This window comes from Acinonyx jubatus, chromosome E1 (assembly GCF_027475565.1).
Source record: "Acinonyx jubatus isolate Ajub_Pintada_27869175 chromosome E1, VMU_Ajub_asm_v1.0, whole genome shotgun sequence".
Classification (NCBI taxonomy): domain Eukaryota; kingdom Metazoa; phylum Chordata; class Mammalia; order Carnivora; family Felidae; genus Acinonyx; species Acinonyx jubatus.
This window is the reverse complement of record NC_069397.1, coordinates 33,373,246-33,397,788: the sequence shown is the minus strand read 5'-3', so window position 1 is coordinate 33,397,788 and position 24,543 is coordinate 33,373,246. Positions and strand designations below refer to the sequence as shown.

The following is a 24,543-nucleotide window of genomic DNA, read 5'->3' as shown; positions in this document are numbered from 1 at the left end:
TAGCTCTTACAAAGCATGGAGCATATCCTGTATCTGTTCTTTTCCCCTTCTAGGACAAGGATGGCACAGAGCACCTAGAAATATTTAATATGCACCTTGAATGACCCAGAAAAAGTCTTAGAGATTTTCCAGAGATCTGCCCTCGCTGGATGGAGGAGAGGCCCAGAAAGATAAAGTGAATTGCTTAAATTTATGAAACCATTGGTGGGATCAGAACCCAGGGCTTCTGCTTCTCATGCATCAGCTGCTTCCCTATTTGTTGAGTAGATGGGGGGGTGTGTGGGCAGATGGATGGACACAATGGTGTGTGATGAGCATTAGCTGCAGCCTTGCCTCAGTGCTACCCATGCTCCAGCCATTTTCTAAGCCCTTCACCCTTCTCCCTGATGCCCCCACACTACCTTTGGGGAGGAGCATCTCTAGAAGCTGAGACTCTTCATCCATAGACTACCTTCCACCAGAGACTTCTAATGACCCCTTTCATTAGGGGCATTTAGGGGGTGGAGGGCGGAGGGAAGAGGACACAATCATCTGCTTTTATTTTCAATTCTTCAGAAAGATAGGTCTTCCCCCTGTCTTTGGTAAGTGTTTTCAGAATAATAACCAGCTATGGAGTAAGAGGGGTGTCCCACACATTCTTAATCAACCCAGATTAACAAGTTGTCACCAAGATGATGATTTTTCTTTTCTTTTAAAAAAATTTTAAAGAAGTTTCTCTTGTCTCAGAGCTTTGAGATGGAAAATCTTTATGAACAGAGTTGGCTGCATGTCAGTGATGCCCAGTAGTGGCTTGATCACAAACAGTGGCTCCTAGCGGTCTTGAGCTAAGCTGTTCCTTTCTGCAGCTATGCCCCAGGGAGTTAGTCTTTAAATGGGGGCAGTCTTTTCCCCCACTAAAAAACCAAAATGGGATAATAACAATATTGTCTTATATTTCTAAAGAGCTATTTGCAAAGCACTTTAGTTGCTCCATATATTTTTTAAGCTATCATTACTGAGCTGAGTATCCATCTTTTTTTATTTGAGAGAGAGAGAGAGAGAGAGAGAGAGAGAGAGAGAGAGAATGCATGCGAATGGGGGAGAGGGGCAGAGGGAGAGAGAATCTCAAGCAAGCTCCATGCTCGGCATGGAGCCTGATATATTGTTCGATCCCACGACCCTGGGATCATGACCTGAGCTGAAATTAAGAGTTGGATGCTCAACTGACTGAGCCACCCAGGCATCCCTCCTATTACTATTCTAACCACCAGGGGCACAGCATTGAAAAAGAAGATGAACAATGTCCCTGACAATGTCTGACATTGTAGTGCTTGCTTTCCCCAGCTCCAAACTTTTTATTTTGAAATTATTTTGTATTCATGTAAGAGCTGTAAAAATAGTACAGGGAGTTCACGTATACCTTTCATCCACCTTCCCTTAGTGTTCCATAACCATGGGACTTTGATCAAAACGAAGACGTAAACATTGGCACAACATTCTTAAGTAGTTGGGGACTGTATTCAGATTCCCCCAGTTTTTCCACCACTGACTGTTTTTTCTGTCCCAGGACCAATCTCGGATCCTGCTCCCCTCTGATCTCTGATAGTTATTCAGTCCTTCCTTGTTTTTCACGATCTAAGTATTTCTGAAGGATGCTTATCAGATATTTCATAGAAAATCCCTCCGTTTGGGTTTGTCTGATGTTCTCTCGTGAGTATACCATGATTATGGGGGTTTTGAATGCATTTCAAAAGGTAAAGTGTCCTTCACATCACAATCCAGGAGCACCTAACGTCCTGTGGCATCCCTGGTGATGTGAGCTTTCACCACTTGGTTCGGGTTTCTCCTCCGTAACACTGTTTCCCCCTTTCCATTCTCTTTCTTTGGAAAGGAAGTCAGTAAGTCCTGCCCACACTCAACAGGGGAGGAATTAATGGAGCTTGCCTTTTAAGGAAGGGACACAGAAGATATACAAGTAAATCTATACGTGAGGGAAATGGTCAGCAAGTGATAAATTCTGCACCGGGAACCAAAACAGGGTGATGTGACTGTGAGTGACCGCGTAGTTAGGGACAACAGCAGCTAAGATCTGGGTAACAAGGAGTCAGACATGAAAAGGCCACGGGGAAGAACGTTCTTAGGAAAGGGAATGGTTTCTGATGCAGGAACAACCTTGGTGTCATCAGCCCATGTCACTCTGCTGCAGTGACTCCCTCCTCACCCAGAAGAAAGCCCAAGTCCTCACCTTGGCCCACAAAACCTGCACCACCCGCCTTCCCCGCCCCACCTCTCTGACCTCGCACCCCTTAAACTCCACCTCACTGGCTGCCTCCCTGTTCCCCGAATGCACCAGGCCACAATCCACACTCAGGCCTTGGTGCTGGCTGCTCCCTCTGGGGAAATTCTCTCCTGCCACCTGTGCTCATGGTCAGCCCCCTCACCTTTAAGGTTGTGCTCAAATGTCATTTTTTCACAGTGATACCCACCTCGACCTTCTTATTAAAAGAGCAGCATGTACCCACTGCTGGTAGCTTCGAGCTGCTGAACCTGTTCTCTTTTTGTGCTTCCCCTTTACCTTGCAACACACACAACCACATGCACCCCAGACCCAAGGAGTGAGCAGGTAACCCTGTCACCAGGAACACCAGCACCGGGTTAGAAGGAAGGCCCTTGTATAGAATCATGTCATGGTCACTTTCTTTAGCTAAAGAGGCCTGTGTGACAAGCCAATAGGCCTGCATGACTCTGTAATTTCCACCCCCTTAATACACTTTTCCCTGACAGTTACCACTGCCAAGTTTACCAGCAATGAACCCCCTCTCTCTTTGCTTTAGTCACTGCCTATGGTTCAGGCAATAGTGAATCCTGTAACTCCCTCTTCATTTGCTGGTGACTGAAGAGGCATCTGCTTCATGTCCTCCACCAGCCTATGCGTGAATAAAGCTATTTTGAGGAGAAACTGACATTTTGAGTGGAAGTTTCCAGTATTTCTGAAAGAAGTAAAATCCAGGATTTCTTAAACTTCCTTTAATGGTCATCTCTTCAGTCCATCTCTTGCCCACTCAGCAAATATTCAACTCCTGAAGCCCTCTTTGGAGGCATTCCAGTGGGGTAGACAAGCTGACCTGTTAGAAGCCATGCAGCGATGGCAGAGAAGGGGTGCCCAGAAAGACCGGGAAAGCAGACTAAGAACTACAGCTGGCCTGTGTTGTTCTGTATCATACCATTTCTGCTAAATCTCATAAATCCTCATTTTCTCTAATGATGGGGATACTGAGGTGACATTAATTTTCAGAAAACATGAAGGGTAAGCCAACCCACGTGGTCAGATAAGAGGAAGTAAGTATTCTTTTTAAAAATTTTTAAAAAAGTTTATACAGTTTTGAGAGACAGAGAGAGAGAGAGGGAGAGAGATTTTTGAGAGAAAGAGAGAGAGAGACAGAGAGCGCACAAGTGGGGAAGGGGCAGAGAGAAAGGGAGACACAGAATCCAAAGCAGGCTCCGAGCTCTGAGCTGTCAGCACAGAGCCCGATGCAGGGCTCAAACTCACCAACTGCAAGATCATGACCTGAGCCTAAGTTGGACGCTTAACCGACTGAGCCCCCCAGGTGCCCCAGAAGTAAATCTTGAATAGACATCTCTCTCAAAGGGCCAACAAATCAGGACAGAAGATGGATCAGTGAGGTGCAAGTTGGTGCCATTATTATTCCCGTTTTACAGATGAGTAAACTGAGGCAGAGACTGGTAAATAACTTGCCAAGGCCTAGCACCAGCAGTAGAGCCAAGAGTCAAGTCCAAGCAATCTACATGCACTCATGACCCTAGGCCCACAGCTTTCCTCTCTCTTCCCACCACAAGGAGTGCTGTCTCTTAGCACAGAACTCGGGAAGAAAGACTGTCAATGTCGCCTTACTAGAACAGAAACTCCCCGAGGATATGGACTGTTCATTATTCACATTTGAACTCAACGGCTGGCAAAATTTTTCACACACTGAAAACTCAAAGATGTGTCTACAAGGAATAAATGCAACTCATTATACAGAGTTTTTGGATTTTTCATTATTTTGAATTAGTCATTCTTGTGTTTCCTTGATGAGGAAGTTATTAAACACACCAATCAGACTTTGTCAGACCCTGTGATGCAAGAATTTTTTCTTCCTTGTTGGGTTCCCTTTCTGAACTCATTGGCTATTATTTCCTGGTAGAAATGTTTTTTAAATCTGGCCAGAAAAGCAACAGGGACTTGAGCAAGGTTAAGGGATTAACATGTATTTGCACGGAAGCAAATCATACTACAGCTAGGGAAGTAGCTGGTTTTGCAAATTTAACCCTGATCCCCAGCTCTTAACTCAAGCAAACATTCTTCTATTTTTTTCTGTTGAAAAAGAAATTGAATATATGCCAGTATGAAAAAAATGCATCTTCGATATTAAAGGTCCACTGTAAATGAACTTTTCTTTTAATTAAAATGAGCACCAAAATTAAATAATATAACCTACAATGCTGAACAAGCTATGTTTCTGCCTAAGAAAGCCATGCATTTCTCACCTGTTGGCATTTCCAGAACACTAATAATGAGAAACCTATCCCAATGGGGATATTCTGGACTTTGAAATTCAAAAGGCTTTTGGAGAGTGTCCTGTATCCAGGACTCTTTAAGAAGTTAAGTCAACACAAGAGACAATAATTCTTTGGGTTGTTGCAGTGCCTTGGAAGGGACAGAGATTAGAGACACTTGTCGTAAGCTAATCACCTGTGCCCAGATAAGATGGTCCCTGACCGAGGTTGGGCAACAGTGAGCTAGGATGATTGGTCCCACTGGATGCCTCACTCGACAGGCTTAATACCAAGAAAGTGAAAGTGGTTCCAAGTCAGTGAGTAATTGTGAACAATGTAAACAATTATTTCTTTTCTTGCTCTGAGTTCTGGAAACTGACAGGCAAGAGGTGAGGACACTGTAAAGGTCCACTGATTATGTTAGAAATGTTCCCATTTTGGGCAGGTGGGGGAGAGTCCTTATTTTAACTATTCTGTTCCATTGTTAGACCACATCCCTCCCAAGCCTGCATATTTTACCCAAGACATCTCATCAGCCCACTACTGGAGAAGACAACAGATAGAGAGGGAAGGGGCTGGGAACAAACATTCTTGATGCACATTCCCTTGTTTTACCCGAACCACAACCCTCTGAGGTTGATATTGTTGTCACCACTTTTCTCATCTTGGAGGAGCCAAAATATTTTTGAAGGGCACACAGTAAGTGGCAGAGCTGGCATGTAAATGTGTTTGCTTGATGTCAATCCCTGGGAAACTTATTTGAGCCCACCCTGTGATTTATGTATTGGCAGAAAGGGAGGAGAGGGAGAGCAATGCCAGCAGCCAGGAAGGTGAGTGACATGGTTGTGATGTGCCACTGACGTCCCTGTGCTCAGTCAGATTGTTGTTGACAATCACGAGATGCTAAATTCTTTGAGAACACATTATGGGCTGACTACAGTTATTCTTTCTATTAACAGGTGATATTCCTATTTGTCTGGGATGCTCTCAGCCTATGTGACCCACATTCATACTTCTCTTTCAAGATCTTGCTCATGTCTGAAAGCCTTCTCTAACCCCTAGATTTGCATCCAATGTATCATGTGGATTTCATTGGGCTGAGCAGAAAAAAAAAATGATGTTCCCCATCACAGTTGACATTTTTGCGGGTGTCTACGTGGCTTACAGTGACCGCCTTCTCCATGTAATTGCTTTCCCTCCCATAGGGGCAGGTCCCCCAAGACCTGTTTGTCTACATGACCCCATCCCACATGCATAGCTGGTTGGGTCAGAGAGGACATCAGATGTAGGTTGAACAAATCAAACCTCTTCTTTGGAGAATATGGAATTGGGATGAAGAGCCAGTGAGTCCAGGATGGTCTTGATCCCAGGGGGTGTAAACTTGGGGGCTTAAGGGGGGTCATGTATGTGCTTCACATGCACAGAAAATCGGAAAAAAAGGCTAGCTTCTGGAGAGAATGAGAATAAAGCGACCATACGGAGCTAAGAAGTAGGGTTGGAGTAGTTCCTGGGGTCATGATCTTGTTTCAGTTCTGGATTCCAGTCTCTTCGCTGGCTCAGGTGACCTTGAGTCCTATGACATATCCTAGAGGCCTTCCATAGATTGCCCTTGTAGCTTAACTTAGCTTGAGTGAGTTCCTGTTACATGTATCCCAAGCCCCACACGTAAGATGCCCTCGGGAAGCTGAACTCCAATGAGGACAGTGGCCAGGTTTCTTCACCCGTGCAGCCCTAGGCTGGAAAACTTCTCTGCTCAACTCCCTGTGTCTCTGTTGAATTGCACTAACTGATAATACAGCTTTTGTATCTAACAGATAGAGCTAATACTACCTGGCCCTCCTCCAAACTGTCATATGCTCCAGGAAATTAAAAGAATTGAAACCCAGGGTTGGTTGATTTCACTGAAAGACAGGACTTCGTCTCACTGTTCCATCTCGTTTTCAGTTTGAGAAGGCAGGTGCAGTGAAAGCTGAAAAGCACCCAAAAAAGAGAACAGCAGGAGAAAAGTGACAAGCGAGACAAGCTACGAAGGGGTTTGTTTTGTTCTGTGTGCTTTGGAATCAACTTGTTCTTTAATTAAGGGGGGAAAAATCACCCTCCAGCTAGTACAGACATCCCTAAGAAAATTAAAATAATGTAAATCAAGCTAAATGAATACTCTAGGAGCAACATTAGAGCTTGGTGGGATTGAACGTTTGGATGCCCCCGAGGTTTTAAAAGCAAAGCCTGCAACTGTGTTTTGGAGCAGGAACACTCTCCCTTTTGTTTGAAGGCAAAGAGGACTAAATGCTGATGCCAACAGGGATTTACAGAGGAATTTAAGGTGACAGAATCTTCTGGCTGTTCTGGCTCTCTAAAGACCAGAACTGAAACAAAGCCTAAGTGGATGATGATGATAATTCCTGGGGTTTCTTCCTAGGGGTGTTCAGTGTAGAGAAATCACTTAAATTGTAATTAAAATATACAAAGCAAAATGGTTCAAAGGGAACCTCTAGTTTCTAGTAAAATACTCTACTAACCACAGGAGCATTTCACCTGGGATGTAGCTGGATGACCAAAGCCTTATAGAATGTGCGTGCATGTGTGTGTGTCTGTGTGTGTGTGTGTGTGTGTGTGTGTGTGTGCGCGCGCGCACGCATGCACGCTCTAGTACTGTGATTGTGGTAACAGGGATACAAGTAGGAGGTTCAACGTTTCAGGCATTATAACAAGTAAAGGTGACATACCCAAGTCAAGAGAACAATTTCAGCCTCAATTTTTGGTGTCACATCAAATGTTTTAATTTCCTAAGCTTTTGCCTTGAAGGAGAATATGATGGTGGTCACTTACATAGTGTATACTTAACCTGTAGTGGAACCTGTCCAATGTAACATACGTTATTGCAGATCTATCTTTCAGACTCTCTACATGGCACAGTGACCCCTGTCTCTGTCAATGTTTATATGCAATGATAAAATTATGCAGGAAGATTTTACTTCCATGAGCCCCTTAGTTCTGGAAGGGCCCTGACAGAGCTACTCCAATCCTTTAATTTTCTGGATTGAGGGGCAGGAGATCCAGAGAGGTTAACCAGCTTGCCCAAGGTCTTCTAGGTGCAAGGTGACCATATGATTCATTATACAGAGTGAGGCATTTTTGAGAGAAAAATAGGTGCTATTTCAATGATACCAGGACCAACTGGTCTCAATCCAGACTGCCCTAGGTGCATGAGATCATCCTGTGTAGAGAGCTCAACGTTTGGCCTCAGACCCACAGAGTACGAGAAAATGCTGTACTTGCTGGTGACCTTTGGGGATGGGGAAGGGCGCTCCCAGAGGCCAGGATGGGAATTGCACTTCCTTGCACACGCTCTAGCTGATAGTTTCCCCCACACTTCCAAGCTGGTGTTAGCAGGGGCCTGACTGGCCTAGAAGCACCTGTGTATTACAAGAGATGTAATGCTGAGGACAAACACCTTGGCCAGTGGGTGGCTCATCTGCAGCCCTACTTTAGGGGATATTGATATCGATAAGAAGTCAGCAAGCAAAAAAGGTGAAATGTAGGAATTTCACCCCGTGCATGATGTCACTCGGGATTCTTAGATGGAGAGAGGATAGAAATGCTGACCCTGAAAGACAGAGCTTGAAGAAGCATACTGTAGCCAAAAAAAAAAAAAAAAAAAAAAAAGCTACCATTTTGGAGCACTCACTGTGTGCCAGGCACTGTTCCAAGCACTTGACATACATCGACCTTCCTAATCCTACAAACTACCTTATTGGGTGGACCTATTCTGTATCCTGATCATGATAATGGGTATGAAAATCTGTATGTGCTGAAGTTCAGAGAACTGTATGCCATGCTAGAGAAGCAGTTAATCTCACTGTGTGATCATGCAAAAAATAAAGTAAAAAAGAAAAGTCTACATACTGTAGGAGTCCATTGATTGAAATTTGAAAAAAGCAAAACCAGAGTGATAGCAGACCAGTGGCTGCCAAGGGTCAGGGTTAGGTGGGGGAGGTGATTGCTGAGAGACATGAGGGCACTTTTCGTGGTGATGAAAGTTCTAGATCATGGTGGTAGTGATGGTGACATGACTATATGTTTATGAAAACACATCAAACTGTACAGTTAAAATTGCTGACTTCTATCGTATATAAACTATGCCTCAATAAAGCTGGGGAGGGGAACCCTACGGCATGGGCATCGCTGTTAGTCTCATCAGAGGAAACTGAGACACAAGTAGGTTGAGTAACTTGCCCAAGGTCACAGGTGATAAATGACAAAGCCAGACTCAAACACAGGAATGAATAACTCTGTTGATTTTAACCTCTGCAACTAATTGCTGCTCCTACAGTCGGTCCCAGCTCCTCAGCTGGGGTAGGGGAACACATCAGCCCTAGACAGAAAGGTGCAACAGGCAGATGTGTGTGGTCCTCACTGAGGACCTTACAGAAACAGTAGTTTCTCTGGCTGGCCATTTGGGTCCACCACAATGATCCTTCCTGAAGCAGACACAGTTATTTGCTTGGAAAAAACTGGAGCAGGGGCACAAGTCCTGATGCAGGTATATGGTGATCCCTGAGCCTTCCCCTTTTCCTGGCTGGGAGAGTGATTTAAAACCTCCTGGCTAAGCTCATTTTGCCAAACAGCTCCTGCAGAATCCATTTTTAAGGCTCAATCCAGAAATTTCTAGCTCAGCAAACAGACCCACTGCAAGAAAATGTATTTCCCCAAGCTACCTCTGAGACCAAGGAATATGGTTTCTCATGCTTTGCAGAGGGAAACAGATGTATTTATACACAAACAAATTTATGGATATACAATACCTTGCTTATTATATTTCAAAGAAGCGAGAGACAAAAACATCACTGTCCATCTGTATGCGATGTCCCCGTTGCTGTCCATCTGAGAGGGGAAGGTGGATGAATCTACAGTCCTCAGCGGGTGCACAAAATGATGCTGTGTTATATTTCCCATTGCAATTTGTGCCACTTGGAGAAATAGGTTCCTGTCTCCCTTTACAGCCAAAGTGCAGGTTATTCCTAAGGCTGATGCAAAACTGGGAGGGGCTGAAATATCATTTCAGGCAACAAACAGGGCACTTGTGATTACAGAGAATGAACTTGCCTATGATCAAGCAGCTACTTGGAAGCAGAATCAGCTAGCTGCTATGTCTTGTCTGAGTTCACTCACTGCATAAAGTCAGAGACCTGGGTTCAAATCCTAGCTCTTCCCTGTATGGACCATGTGATTGAAGGCAGGTTCTTTAATGTCTCTTTCTTTTCCTTTTTGTGAAGTGGTGCATATGAATGCTAGCTCACAGGCTTGTTGTGAGCATTGGGTGTGATAAGGCACTGAGCACAATGCCTGGGTCATTTATGTGTTCAGTAAATGAAAGCTGGTGGTAGTAATCATATGGGTACATTGTGATTATCTTTATGTGTCTTATCTTCAAAGATTCTGGAACAGATGACTGGCACAGCACTTTACAGCTTCAATGTCCCTATCATAGGAGTGCTTTTTTACACTGCACAATCACCTTATCATGTATGTAGGCCTGGCATTATTAAACCCATATCGAGAGTTTAAAAAGGTGAAGGAAAGCTAAGCGATTTGCCCAGTTCTGCCCTTACTGAGATCACACAGCTAGTGAGTGACAGAATGGGGTCTTGAAGGCAGATCTTTTAAGCCAAAATGTTGCCCTCTATCCGGTGGCACAAGAGTCTGACTCCCAGGCCAACACCCCTTCCCCATGGTGTGCTGGTCTTTGCTTCCCAGCAGCCCTCTTCTGGGCCAAGCAACCACTGCTCTTGGAAACTGCCTCTAACAAGCTGATCCAATGAATAATCATGAGAGCAATCCTACTGTTGCCCTTTTACTGCTGAGATGGGGACAGATTTATAGAGGCTGACTCTGGCTGGTATTTGGGAATGGATAATTACTTTCACTTACTATATCCTAGGTTGCTTCGGCTAAATATTTACTGCCCAGAATTCTGCCCTTTCCAACCAATTCTGAACAGGAGCTTGCCACAGGCAACTAAGTGGCATAATTCATTTGGGGCGATCATAAATCTAAGGCTTCCACCAGAAATGATGCAAAAAATTAATGGAACATGAAATCAAGTAAATGGAATTGAGTACAGTAATTAGTTCATATTTTAATCCTCAGGTCTGTTTATTATCCGTCAACTGGTGAGCAATTAAGTTGGCGCCATTGAGATGATTAGCTTTGTTTTAGCAAAAGTTTATCGATATGTCAGAGCAAATGAATCTGGGGGTTTTAAACGGTTTTATTTTGAATTGTATAGGAGCACATCCATGGAGCGGCTAGACATCTAATGATTTAATTTTGCAATATTATTATCTAGATCACTTATATTTAATATTACTGAGCTGTTCTAGATGGTTATTAGGGAGAGCGGATGGAATGGGGGATTCAAACTGTAGAAAAGCATGGCTTAATCTTAGGTTCTCATGAATGCCTTTTCCTATTAAAACCAAAAAAAAAGGATCTTTAAAGGAATTTTACTTTCTATTTTAGTCTTCCAGTCTTCTGTTTCCACATTTCTTGCAGTTGGGCACTATTATGGTTCTCACATCGGTGGTATTTTTGTTGGGAGCGATGCAGGGACTTCTAGATCCATTTCCTCATGGATGCTTATGAGTGCTCATGTTTGTAAAATAATTTGCCAATGTCTTTACCTTTTGGAGGTTGGCTGTAAAAACATCTTTGTGATGGGTTCTGCTCACTAAGGCAGGAAATCTGATTACCAAGCTACACCTCTTCTATGGGGCAACTAAACCAGATGGTCTAGAAAAGAGTCTGTTGAATCTTGGGATTCAATATAATTTAAACTTTTATTTGAAAAATTTAAAGCACAAACTAGGGGTCTAAAAACTTGGGTTCTGGTCCTAATTCTGCCACTGACTAACTCTGCCAGTGACTTTGGCCAGGTCTCTTGTCTTCTCTGGTATCTGATTTTTCTTTTGTACAGGAAGTAGGTTGGAGGAGATGACCTCTGCGGGGCCTCAATTTTAACACTTCAGATGGAGGCTTTGAGCAGACTTGTTATTTCCAATAGCAGTTGTATATTTGGAGGTGGGAGATGTGATCTTTGGTGGAACATCTACACATTTTAATGAACTGTTGACAGTGGTCGGAATGGTCGTGAATGGGTCATTCTTACTTCACACATTTCTTTTTCCAACTGATTTTATTCCTGTGGCTTTGGAAATGGATGGAAAAAGTACAGCTAGTTCACAGAAGTGCTGGGCCCAGTACTCATCCCCAACTACAATGTCATTAGTTACTACATAATGGAAGGCCACATTCAACACTTGTAAAGCTGTAGCAGTGATGGTGTCCATGGTGACAGGTTCCATGCTGAAACTTGATCGAGTCCCAGTTAATGCCTGTCTCTAACAATGTCTTTGTAATATAATACCTCCTTCCCTGCTTTAGACAGGACACCAGGGGGGGAGATTAGAGTCAAACAGAGGAGGAGGACGATGGTGTCTGTCACAATGCCATCCTGGCAGGACCAGGTCAGGGTTATGATGCAGGTTAGGATGGGAGTTGATGAGATAATGAGTTGACTTCAGCAAGCTGTCTTTAAATGCAATGTCTTCTCTCTTTGGCTGCCCCATGATGTCCATCTAAAATTGCAATCCAGAGACCTGCTGACTTGATTGGGTTGTCCCTTCCCAGAAGTAATTAGAAGAACATCCAAAGGGAAGACTCCTTATCCTGGATCACAGTCCTCATCTGCTTGCTGGTATCATCATAATATGCCCTACCACCATCTGGGCTTCTGCCTTCTATTTGTTGTGCCTCTCAAAGGCCAGTTTGCTCACTCTGAATGGGACTGGCTCCTGGGATCCAGAACTTTGGCTGCTAGCATTGGCAAAGACATGTTCCCTAGTCTGATCCTGGGAGTAATTACAGTGTGAAATGAGCAATCTAAATGAATTATTCTAGCACACTGGCTATCAATTGTCCCATTCCTCCTCCCAGGTACCCTGAAGAATTCACTTACTCCATATTTGTGAATAATTTAACATAAAATGTCTAGAACTTCTGTTGATATTGACATTAACTTTATAAGGTTTGCCATTATGACAACAGAATTTAATTCACTATATACTGGGCATAATTTAGGCACTCTGAAAGTTGCAATATTTTAAATTATTTTCAATATACTCATTCAATTTTTTTGTTCAATAGTATCTATCAAGTGCCTGTAACATGTATGGGGAGACAGTAACAAGTAGAACTTACTTTGTGCCTGCAGGGAGCTAACAGTCTGGGAAGTTAGGGTCTTCTGCATGGCCTATATATAGGTCTTTGAATTCCCCCACTGGGCTAAGGCCCAGAGTAGGTAAGCAGTCATCATTATGGGGTTTATGAGTAAACCCTGGCTTATGTTAAGCAATGTTATGAATCAGAAGACCTGAGCTAAGCTGAACCTCAATGATTTATTGTCTGGATGGTCTTGGACCTTAGTTTCTCCAGGTAAGAAGAAGATAATACTAAGGGCAACTTCACTGAGCTAGTGTTTGGTGATTAAATGGGAGAATTTATGTTGTGCCATAAATTCTCTGAGTAAAAGCCAAAGTCCATACAAAGTCCAGGCAAAGAGGACATGCTATGCAGCAGCCTCGCTCCACTCTTGCCTCTCTGACTTCTCATGCCCTATCACTTACCCTGTGCTCATGCTGCTCCCCCTTTTCCCAGAACATTGACACCTCTCTCCCACTTCAAAGCCATGGTTCTGGCTGTTACCTCTTCCTGCAATGTCCTTCCCCTAAACATCTCTATGGCAACCTCATAAATGTCATCCTCTCCATACAGCTTACACTGACCACCCTTTTTACCCTTGTAATTCACTACCTCCACTCCTCATGTCTGATACCTCCCCACCCTATTTCTTTTCCCATAGCATTTATCATATTCTAACTTACCATACACATTTACTCATTTATTATGTTTATTATTTATTATTTGTCCATTCTCACTAGACTGGAAGCACCATACAGGAAGGATTTTTATCTGTTTTCTTCACTGTAGCACATGGTAGGCACTCAATCAATATTTGTTAACTGAATGAATGAATGAATGAATGAAAGCAAGTCACAAAGCATGTAGAAAACAATGGCTGGATATTAGCAGTGAGATTCCATAGGCACCTGTGGATGTGACTGAGCAAGTTCTGGATTGTGTTGCATACTAATGTTTTCTCTTTCTTCTCTCTCTCTCTCTTTCTTTTCTTCCCTCCCTCCTTACCTTCCTTCCTCCCTCCTTCTTCACTCCCTCCCTCCTTCCTTTTGTCCTTTCTTCCTCCTTCCTTCCTTCCTTCCTTCCTTCCTTCCTTCCTTCCCTTCTCTTTCTTTCTTTCTTGCTTGCTTTTTCTTTCTTTTCCTTCCTTCCTTTCCTTTTCTTTCTTTCTTTCTTTCTTTCTTTCTTTCTTTCTTTCTTTCTTTCTTTCCTTTTCCTTCCTCCCTCCCTCCCTCCCTCCCTCCCTCCCTCCCTCCCTCTCTTTCTTAAGTAGGCTTCACACCCAGCATGGGGTCCAAAGCATGTTTGAACTCAAGACCTCGAGATCAAGACCTGAGCTGAGATCAAGAGTAGGATGCTCAACCAACTGAGTCACTTGGGTGCCCCTATGTTGCATAGTAATTGATTCAAGTCTGTGCCTTGTTCCTCCAGGGTAACAATAGTTCAATCCTTTTGTGTTCTTTGCCACATTGAGGATACGGTTAGGTCAGTACCTTGTTATACATTTTGAATTTCTCAAAGCATAATCCTTTCTCAAAGAAAGCCCAGAATACACCTTAGTGGCTACTGTGAACTAAAATACTCTTCCTCTTTTCCAGTTTCTAATAGAATTTGATGTTTTGGACAACCTTTATTGAAACACTCCATCTTCAATTTAAATGAGGCTTTATATTTGTGGTATAGTCAACAAGACAACACATCCAAAATTCCTGGGGAAAAGCCTATGAGTTTTGAATTCCTAGGAGCCAATAGTCAACTGAGTTATGGATTCAATGATTGAATGATTCATTCCACAAACATCAATTAAGCACCCACTGTATGTTGGGTACTGTGCTAGGTGTATGGTATACAAGATGAATAGCAAAAAAAGTCCCTGCCCTTAAGGAATTTACCAAGATCATTTATCTTTCATTCAGTAAACACTTACTGAATCTGCCCTCATGTGTTAGACAATGTCCAAGGTGCTAGGAATACAGTGATGATCAGGTACAATCTCTATCAACAAAGAACTACAGTTCCAAGACAAGTGAGAGTGAACAGTTATAAAATCTACAGTGATGGGCAACATAATAGATTGGGTCAGCAACATTTTTCTGTAAAAGACCAGATATTTTGTAAATATTTTGGCTTTTGCAGGCCACACATGATCTCTGTTGCATATTCTTCTTCTGTTTCAAAAAAACAGTCCAGGGGCGCCTGGGTGGCTCAGTTGGTTAAGTGTTCAACCTCGGCTCAGATCATGATCTCATGGTTCATGAGTTCAACCCCTGCGTTGGGCTGTGTGCTGATAGCACTGAGCCTGCTTGGGATTCTCTATCTCTCTGCTTCTCTTCCATCCCTCCCTCCCTCTCTCTCAAAATAAATAAACAAACAAACATACAAACAAACAAAACAATCCTTTAAAAATGTAAACCATTCTTAGCTACACCACTGAATTTGGTTCATGGGCTACAGTTTATGGACTGTTGAAGTAAATAAATATAGAGGATTCTCTGGAAGTCAAGAAAGGAAATAACACGTTCCTGGCTCAGTCGAGGGAAGGAGGCTTGGAATGCTATGGGGGTTGGCGGGGGGTAGGGCTGTGCTGGAATGAGGCAGAGTGAGATAAAGCTGGCCTTCAGGACAGAGGAAACACCTTTACCATGGCACTCAAGTAGCTCTTCCATACGTATTACCATGTACCTGTTATTCTTAAACATCCTAGTTCTCATTCCCCTTCAAAACTCCACTTGTACCAGTGAACATCTCTACTAGGAGGTCCCAGCCTCCCAGCAAAGTGCTAATTAGATTGCCTGAGTACTTCCCCCCAGAGCCATGTTCAATACCTAACGGGGCCCTGGTTCTCAGTTATGTGATCCTCAGCACTTTTCATACTCTAGCATGCTTCAGGACAATTTGGTGTTGCTTATTACTACAAATTTGTATGTCTTTAGTGAAGCCAGTCTCTAAAGAAGGTAAATAATCCATTCCTTTAAGGGGACAGGGCCTGCATTTCTCAGTTGTTTGCACGGAGATAACTGCTTTCCCTACTCTGGTTCAGAATAGGGAAACAAACAAACAAACAAACAAACAAACATATGACTTTTATTCCCCCTTTTAATTAAACAATCTTATATACATTACCATAGCAATAGCTGTGGACGGCTTCCCTTGCTCAATGTGTTTAGGCCGAATCAGTAACTCAAGAGGCTGAGCCTGGACCGGCTGCCATGTTTTTCTGCCTCACCTTCACGGGAGCAGCAACTATGTCAGGCCACACAGGTGTCCATCCATCCTCTCCTTAACACAATCCTGAGAGGGCTATTTCATAATCCTCTGCCAGGACAATCCTCAAATATAACCCATGTTACCCTGTATTTTAACTATATGTATCCCTCAATAGACTGTCTGCTTCTCTGGGCAGGAGCTGGGCTGTGGAGCTCAGCACACAGCAGAGGCAGTAGAGGCAGGTGAAGAGTGGATGAAATAAATGGGAGGATCTGGTACAGGAATCCTGTAAAGTGGCTGGTAGGAATCTCCCTATGCTCCCTTACTTCTCTGGAAAGAAGAGCTTAAGGAAGATTTTTAACATGAGTATTTCCAATCTGCACTCGATAAGAAAGATTCTTTTTGTCTAGCCTCACTACTAGAACTTGATCCATAGACAGGGTTCTTTTCAAATATTATCTTTTGCCTGGTTAATGTATTTGTTTCTTTTCATAAATACCCTACTTTATAGTGGACATTAATCTAACCACTTAGACATGATTAGCAAGCTAAGGGCCTTACTTATTAAAAACGGTTAATTTTCCCTTCTTAAAAAAATTGAGACATTTGAATCCCTGAATATGCTCATTTATCACCAACCCCCAACAAGGCATCCAGGAGTTCTCCATGTAGGACATGAATAATTTTTATAAAAATGCAGTTGCTGACTGTGTCGTACATCCACGCAGCTTTATAAAACAAAGCAAATGATTACCATCAATTACAATAACCTCACTAGACAAGACTGCAATTAATCTACAGCTCTTCAGATAACGACTGTTGTGCTGTGCCAAGGAAAATGCCTGGCATTAATTGACTTATCACGATCAGCAATGATAGATGGGACAGATGGCAATGTGATTATTCATTGTCAACAAAATAAACACATGCTCTGTTGTGAGAAGTGTCTACTTGGGTCCTCTCAGAGGATAGCCAGAAACAGAGACCAAAGGTAGCTTTGAACATAGCACAAAATAAAAGTAAGACATGAACCTACAGGATGGGACATAATTACTTTAACTGGGGCTAACACTCAGTGGAATCCGACTGGAGGACCTTTTCTATAAGGAAATCATAGATTGTGTGGAATTTCAGCACTAGACGATGCATGACAGCTAGTAGTCTACTTGTTCATTGGGATATGAGTCACTTTAAAGAAGTCCTCAAATTCCACTCCATGCTTAATAATTCCAGTGATGGGAATTCACTATTTTCAGAGGCAAACTCATTCCATCGATGGATAGCTCTCATTGTTAGAACACATATTTATTTAGCTGAACTCCATCTTTCCAGGACTTTCATCCATGGACCCTAAGGTTTTTCCTTTACATCACAGAGAAGATGCCAGACTTTTCTTGTTCACTAAACTGTTTTAAATATCTCGAAAGCCAATACCTAGCCACATGACATCGTTTTGATGCTTCCAACATTCTGATTTCTTGCACCTAAATCCACACCGGTTTAGAGACCACTCATACTGAGGGGCTTGGAATGAATTGTAACACAGATGATGTGGTCTGCCTAGGACAAGGTGTAACAGTACTTATGCTGAGGCCAATACTCTGGCTTGCCTTGGGGTAATGGCTGTGTATGGCTGTCCTGCTTGGGAAGCTGTTCCCCCAAATCCCACCAGCCTAGAAAGCACCCCAGCTCTGCCATTTGCAATGACACCTGGGTACCCTTTTTAATTTTTGTGCAGTATGGTTTTATTGATTAAGTCCTCATTGTTTAGAAAACTGGGGTAATTCAGGCAGAGCCTGAGCTAAAATTGGCACAGTGGTCACTAACCAAAATCTCTTGGGGGAATTTTTTACAAATGTGCATACCTGGACCCCACTCCCAGAGACTCTGATTCAATTGCCTTAGGGAAGGGTTCGAATGTAAATATTTTGACAGTGTTCCCCAGTTAATTCTGATTTGCAACTCTGTTTAGATGCTTTATTCACTGAGTGTACTACTGACAGAGTGCTTCACAAACCTAATAATCAGACTCTCCTGGGGCATTAAAAATGAAGATTCCTTGGAGTGTCTGATACCTGTGGTCTGGGATTTCTAGGAAAACGAATACTCTGAGAGATCAAATTGTGATATATTTCCCTTAAGGATTCTGGAAACACTCATTTATTCCAAAATTGTAGTGTCCATACAAATTATAAAGCACCCTTATTACACATTGAAGAAAAAGAGCAATTCTAAGGAATGCTAAAACGTATAGATTTTGGCCAAGTAACCACCTACAGACTTTCACTCATTCATTTCATAAATTCATTAATACATTAATTTTTAGATAAGGATCAGAATAGAACAGTTCAGTGAAGGAGAAAGGCAAAGAAATAAAAGCAAATAAATGAGCAAGGAAGCCAACAATAAAATAGTTATAAATATTAAAATAATATGTATTTAAAAAGGAAGCATTTATCTAATTTAGAATAGTCTGTAATTCAGACTGGCAGTCTCTAGTCACTCTCAATTCGTGGATTTTCGCCCTGCTTTCATCACATTCCCTGCTAAACTCTAGCTCAGAATCTAAAACTCCAGGGAGTTTTTCCATTAAGGTGCCTTTGGCAGACATCCCTAATCGATCCTAGCATGTTTTCCCTACAGATCCAGGAAGGAGGCTCATTACTGCCCAACCCTGTCCTCCTGCAGCCATTACTAATCGATCACAAGTGATCTCTACCAGCCTTTTCCCCAATAAGCAAGGCCCTGACACACTTGGTGCCCTTAGTAGTCCCGCATTTCCCACTTTATCTTTGTTGTTATCCACTCTTGAGTGCTCCAAGTGTTCCTTACATCTGGAATCCTACTTAATTTTCCAAAATAACCTTGAGAGGTATCTAAACTCGGCTTCAGATGGATCAAGAAACCATCTCAAGATCACCCAGTAAGTGTGCATCAAAGCAGGAGGTACAAACCCAGGTTCTTTGACTCCAAAGCTGATGTTCTTATAAATGATCCTACACTGCCTCTCTTCTCAGTCCAGTTCAGAGGGCACCTCCTCTGGGACTTCTCCTGACCCCTTCAGGTGAGTTGTGAGTTGGCCAGGGTCCCTGTACACCTCCAGAACAGAAGGGCACTATACTTTAATAGTTTCAATGATTTGAATAATGATTTGCATGAATGAGTCAAACCTTTGAGCTCCTCTGTGGTAGGAGCTTTGTCTTTTTTTTTTTCTTTAATTTTTAAACCTTTGTATCCCTGATATCTAGCAGAGTGCCTAGGCAGATTCTCAGTTGACCCACTTTGAACAGTCATTAAAATATGGCCACTGGACTCATTAAAGTTGGGTTCCCTTTCTCAGTGTATGGTCTTGCTATATTAAAAACAAAGAGAGTTCTAGAAATGATGTTGACTGAAAACAAAATTACAAAGACCAAGTCGATAATGAGATACCTACTTCTGCTATTTCAAAGCTTTCTTGACATCAGTTACTGAGGACTTTGAAACAGAACATAGTTACAGGATATTTAGCATATAAGCACCCCTGACCCCTAGCTGATAACCACCCTCAAGCGTAAGAGAAATTAAATGGGACGAATTAACTACACCCCACTTATCAAGATGTCAGATGACATCTGTTTAAAGTATAACTTTCATCCTATAATTGAACCTGGTTTGGCTCACTGCTGTGGCCTGAACTCTCTCTGGGTTGATGGCAGAACACAGTGATACTCACCATTAATGGTGGCATACAATGACATTTCCAATCTGTAGAAAGTCAGGCAGACTATTTAGTTGTCTGACATTTGTTTCACGATACATTATAGTTTTGTGCAAATAAGACCCAGTCTGCCAGAAGGGAGAATTATGGAAGCCATGCTCTCATATGGGAGCATAGCTGATGGTCCAGATAGGTGTGAGGGAAGGTGTGCATGAAAGGTGAGGGTCTGGGGTTAAAATGATGCTCCAGATATACTGTAGGGCATGAGGCATGAGAGGGCACCAATGTCTCAGAATGAAATGCCCAGTTTCATTGTGGACTTTCCTGGAAAACACTGGAAGCACGTTTATAGGCTTCGCAAAAGACAGATGGAGAAAGGAGGCACTGACCTTCTCATTTCACAGATTTAAATGAAAGCTTTCCATCTGTTATCCCACCTTGGATATAAATAGGCACCAAACCTTATTAATTGGCACTGAGCGATAGTACTTCAACAGCCCCACATACCTCCCCAGAGAAGGCTTGTCCGTTGAGGAGGTGCTCCGACCCTTGGCTGTCCTCACTCCCAAAGTGTAGTCGGATCTCCTCCAGCCGGTGGCTGTATGTCATGGGCCCTCCTGATATGTTAACCAGGTGCTCCTTGTCCAGGCGCAGGGACACGTGTCTTCCAGTGTTGTACATGGTCCCGCTCACCTGCAAGGCAATGTGCAACAGGTCAAGCAAGGCTCTCTTCCCATTTCTCACCAAACCCAGCATGGTCCTTAGACCATGCCTTTTGCCTCCCCTGGATGGGAACACATTAGGTTAAGTCCACATGTGGAGAATGGAGCATCAGTCTCCTGGGGAGCATTCCTGCCCTACCTACCTTACGTGTTACTTACCGTGAGGTATAACCCACATCTATGATCACATGATAATTTATAAATTTGAGGTATGAACTCAATGGAGACCTCAGCAACTGTGACTAATATTTAGGACACTGAACCTCATAGAAAATATAACTTGTTGCTCTTAACGACAAGGGTTGGCGAGGATGTGGAGAAAAAGGAACCCTCTTGCACTGCTGGAGGGAATGCACACTGGTGCAGCCACTATGAAAAACAGTTTGGAAGTTCCTCAAAAAGTTAAAAATACAGCTACCCTACGATCCAGCAATCACACTACTGGGTATTTACCCAAAGAATACCAAAACACTAATTCAAAGGGATACATGCACCCCTATGTTTATAGCAGCATTATTTACAATAGTCAAACTATGGAAGCAGCCCAAGTATCCATTGATAGATGAATGTACCAAAGAAGATGTGGTACAAATGGACAACAGAATATAACTCAGCCATAAAAAAAAAGAAATCTTTCCATCTGCAACAACGTGGATGGAGCCAGAGACTATGATGCAAAGCAATATAAGTCAGAGGAAGACAAATACCGTAGGACTTCACTCAAATGTGGAATTTAAGAAACAAAACAAACGAGCAAAGGAAGGAGGGAGAGAGAGAGAGAGAGAGAGAGAGAGGGAGAGAGAGAGAGAGAAAGAAACTGAGAAACAGACTCTTAACTATAGAGAACAAACAGATGATTACGAGAGGGGGTGGGGGATGGGTGAAATGGGTGATGGGGATAAAGGAGTGTGTTTGTCATGATGAGCACCAAGTGATATATGGAATTGTTGAATCACTATATTGTACACCTGAAACTAGTATTACGCTGTATGTTCACTATGCTGGAATTAAAATTAAAACTTCAAAAAATAACTTGCCACTCTTACCATAAATATTTGGAATGTAGAGATACTGTGAAAGTTAAGATCTCAGGTGTGAGACACTGGAGAAAGCTAGAGATGCCACAAAGGCCAAATGAGAGACAAGGATATCAAAATGGGTAAAAAGGAGCAACCCTAGTGGGAGGCTGAAGGCTATGGTCTCAAGTCTCAAGTGTGCTGCCCAGTGTGTCTGTTAGGTCCCTCTCCTGCCCCTGCCACCAGACGCTGCACAGAATGTGAGTGCTGATGCCTTCTCAGAGCTTGGGAACCCAGTGCTAAGCTAAAGAAATTAATATAAGCTCCCTATTTCCCTTCTTCACTTCTGATTCTGTCTTGCTTCAGCCTCTCCAGCTGCTCACCTTACTGCTTTGTGTTCTTTTTCCCTTTTCCCTCTTTGAATTTGATATTCAGCTTCATTTTCTTAACTTAGCACCTCTTAATACTTGATCCGATAACCTTGATTCCCACCTGTGACTCTACTGCCTTAGTGCCCTGCGTCGACATAGCTCTTGGAGCAGAATGAAGCTTAAAGGAGACTTTGAATGAGTCTGAATGGAGCGCTTCTGGGCCCTCAGAGGCTGAGATAATTGGATTTTCTTCCTGCTTACTCTGACTCCTTTGGGCCTAGCTTTCTACCCTAGGGATTCCTTAAGGGCTTCATGTAATGTCTGATACCTTCACTAGTCACAATTTTCATATATTTTCTCTACAGAACCATCCTTACCTGCCCCTCAACCTTTCTGACATTAGCCTTGTGAATAATCAGATGGGTTTGTAGATTGCTCACGGTGCAGTAATGTCAACTAAATACTCCATTGACTCATTATTCTGCTATTTTGCTGTATGGTGGAGCTCATGTGACTGGTGTTGGCCATGGGATGTGAGGAGACATGACGAACATCACTTCCAGGGTGAAACAGTGAAAAATATATGCACGTGTCTCCAGTCTCTCTCTCTCCCTGCTACACCAACCCCTGGGGCTATGTGGAAAGATGTAAATAGGCTGCAGGTACAAGATGGAGTTCATGTCAGCATTGGAAGCTAGAAGATGAAAAGGCAGATTGCAAAAATGAGCAGAATTTCCCCCTCCCTGTAACTACACTCTTTACAGTATGACTCTGTAGCTGCTCCCATCAAGATAGGGGTCTACTTCTCCACCTCTTAACTCTGGGCTGGCCTTGTCACTTGCTTTGGCCAACAGTGGATATAATGTGTGCTCCAAGAAGAGGTCTTTGGGGTTCTTGCATATTTTCTCACTCCTTCTTGGAACGTTGAGACCACCACATAAACAAGCCTGGGATAGCCTGATGGAGGGTGACATGACACTGAAGAGAGTCATCCCAGGAGAAGCCATCTTAGACTGGCCATTCCATGGCTGACCTGTCAGCTGACTGCTCCAGCCAAGGTCAGCTTAGCCTGGCCCGGACCAGAAGAACTTCCCACAGACCCACAGACTTGGAAACTAAATAACAGATGTTTTCTAAGTGCCTAAGTTTTGGAGGTAGTTTGTTATGTATCAAAAGCTAACTAATACACACTAAAGCAATGATCTTCCCTGTCCTGAATCTGGAACTATCAACAGAAACTCTGTTGAGTGCCTGGCAGTATTGAGTACCTGAACTGGAAAGTCACATGGGGGCCAGAGACTCAGCCTGCTAGGTAGCTGAAGGTCAGACAGAGAGAAAAGAGAGAGAAGCAGATGTACCAACAGCGACAGAGGAAACCATGCACTGAGACAGAACAACTACTTGACCTTCAGAAACCCTTTCCCCTCCTTGTTTGCGGTTCCTTCATGAGGCCTGAGCTGCATTTTCTCAGATATTTTACATCTCACCAATAAATTTATTTTTTCTCAAGTTCTCCATTCTTTGTAACCAAATAACCCCTGTCAAAAATAAATGTATATGTAGTCGATATGAGATCATAAGAACTTGTCTTTTTTTCATGTCCCAGTTCATGATTTTTTTTGCAGTAAAATGGTTAGATAGGTTTGTGTTTGACTCTGCATTCATCACTAAGTAAAATTTACTTTTTCTAAAATTAAGATAATATACAGATATTATGTATAGTTACAAAGATATAGAATGGCTCAAGGAAATAAATTCAGCTACAATTCCACAATTACCTCATATTTTGGTATTATATTCTTCATACTTATATATTTCCACTCATATTTTGGTATATATACCCTTCATATTTATAACTATATATACCCATATTTTAACAGGATCGGTTTATGGCTGTGTCTGTGTATTCAGATAAGTGATTTTTCATACACATGTATATATGAGTTTGTGTAGATAAGTACATATTATTATTATAATGTGTAAGCATAACATCAATATATTAACACTATAGTATAATATATATTTAATATATATTTATTACATTCATATATCAATTATAATTGTATTAATATATAAATAACATACTATAATATTTAGTGTATATTATATTAATTATATTGATTACAGTATTGATATTACTATAATATATTATATTAATTATAGTAATTGCATATTAATGTATGATATGCTATACCATAATAGACAAATGTCATATTTAATATGTAAATAAATATTATATATAATTATTGCATGTTTTATATATACAAATAATTATATACATATTATATATACAAGCATATTATTTATTACTTAATAATATATACATATCACATGTTATTATATATATTATATAAGTATATATAATTTTCACAAACATGAATATTTCCAGGTTATGAACCTGTTGTTCTGTATTATCACTTTAAATTGGTTGCATAATACTCCACTGAAAAAAATACATAACTTATTGTTGAATCTTATAGCCTTTTCACTTTTTCACTATTGCAAAAATAGATTTGCAATGAACCTCCTTTTGGATAAACATTTTTACTAATCTAGGGATATTTCACTTGGCAAATTCTGGGTCAAATGGTGTACACACGATTACAGTGCTTACTATCCATTGTCAAATCCATCTACTGTGGAGAGTAGATCCCACAGAGCAGAGCTGGATCCCTGGAATTCTCTTCAAATGATACGGAGAACAGAACCATGAGATTCAACTGGTAACACCCCTG

At 42.1% G+C, this 24,543-nt stretch overlaps 1 protein-coding gene across 4 annotated transcripts in view; it reads right to left on the bottom strand.

Moving 5' to 3' along the window:
• CA10 (carbonic anhydrase 10) overlaps window positions 1–24,543 on the bottom strand; it is a 488,580-nt gene that overhangs the window by 82,125 nt on the left and 381,912 nt on the right. For all 4 annotated transcript variants that reach the window (XM_053212276.1, XM_053212275.1, XM_027034159.2 and 1 more), the window contains one exon: window positions 20,207–20,392. In XM_053212276.1, the coding sequence (XP_053068251.1) occupies window positions 20,207–20,392 (186 nt within the window). The remainder of the gene's footprint in view (window positions 1–20,206; window positions 20,393–24,543) is intronic.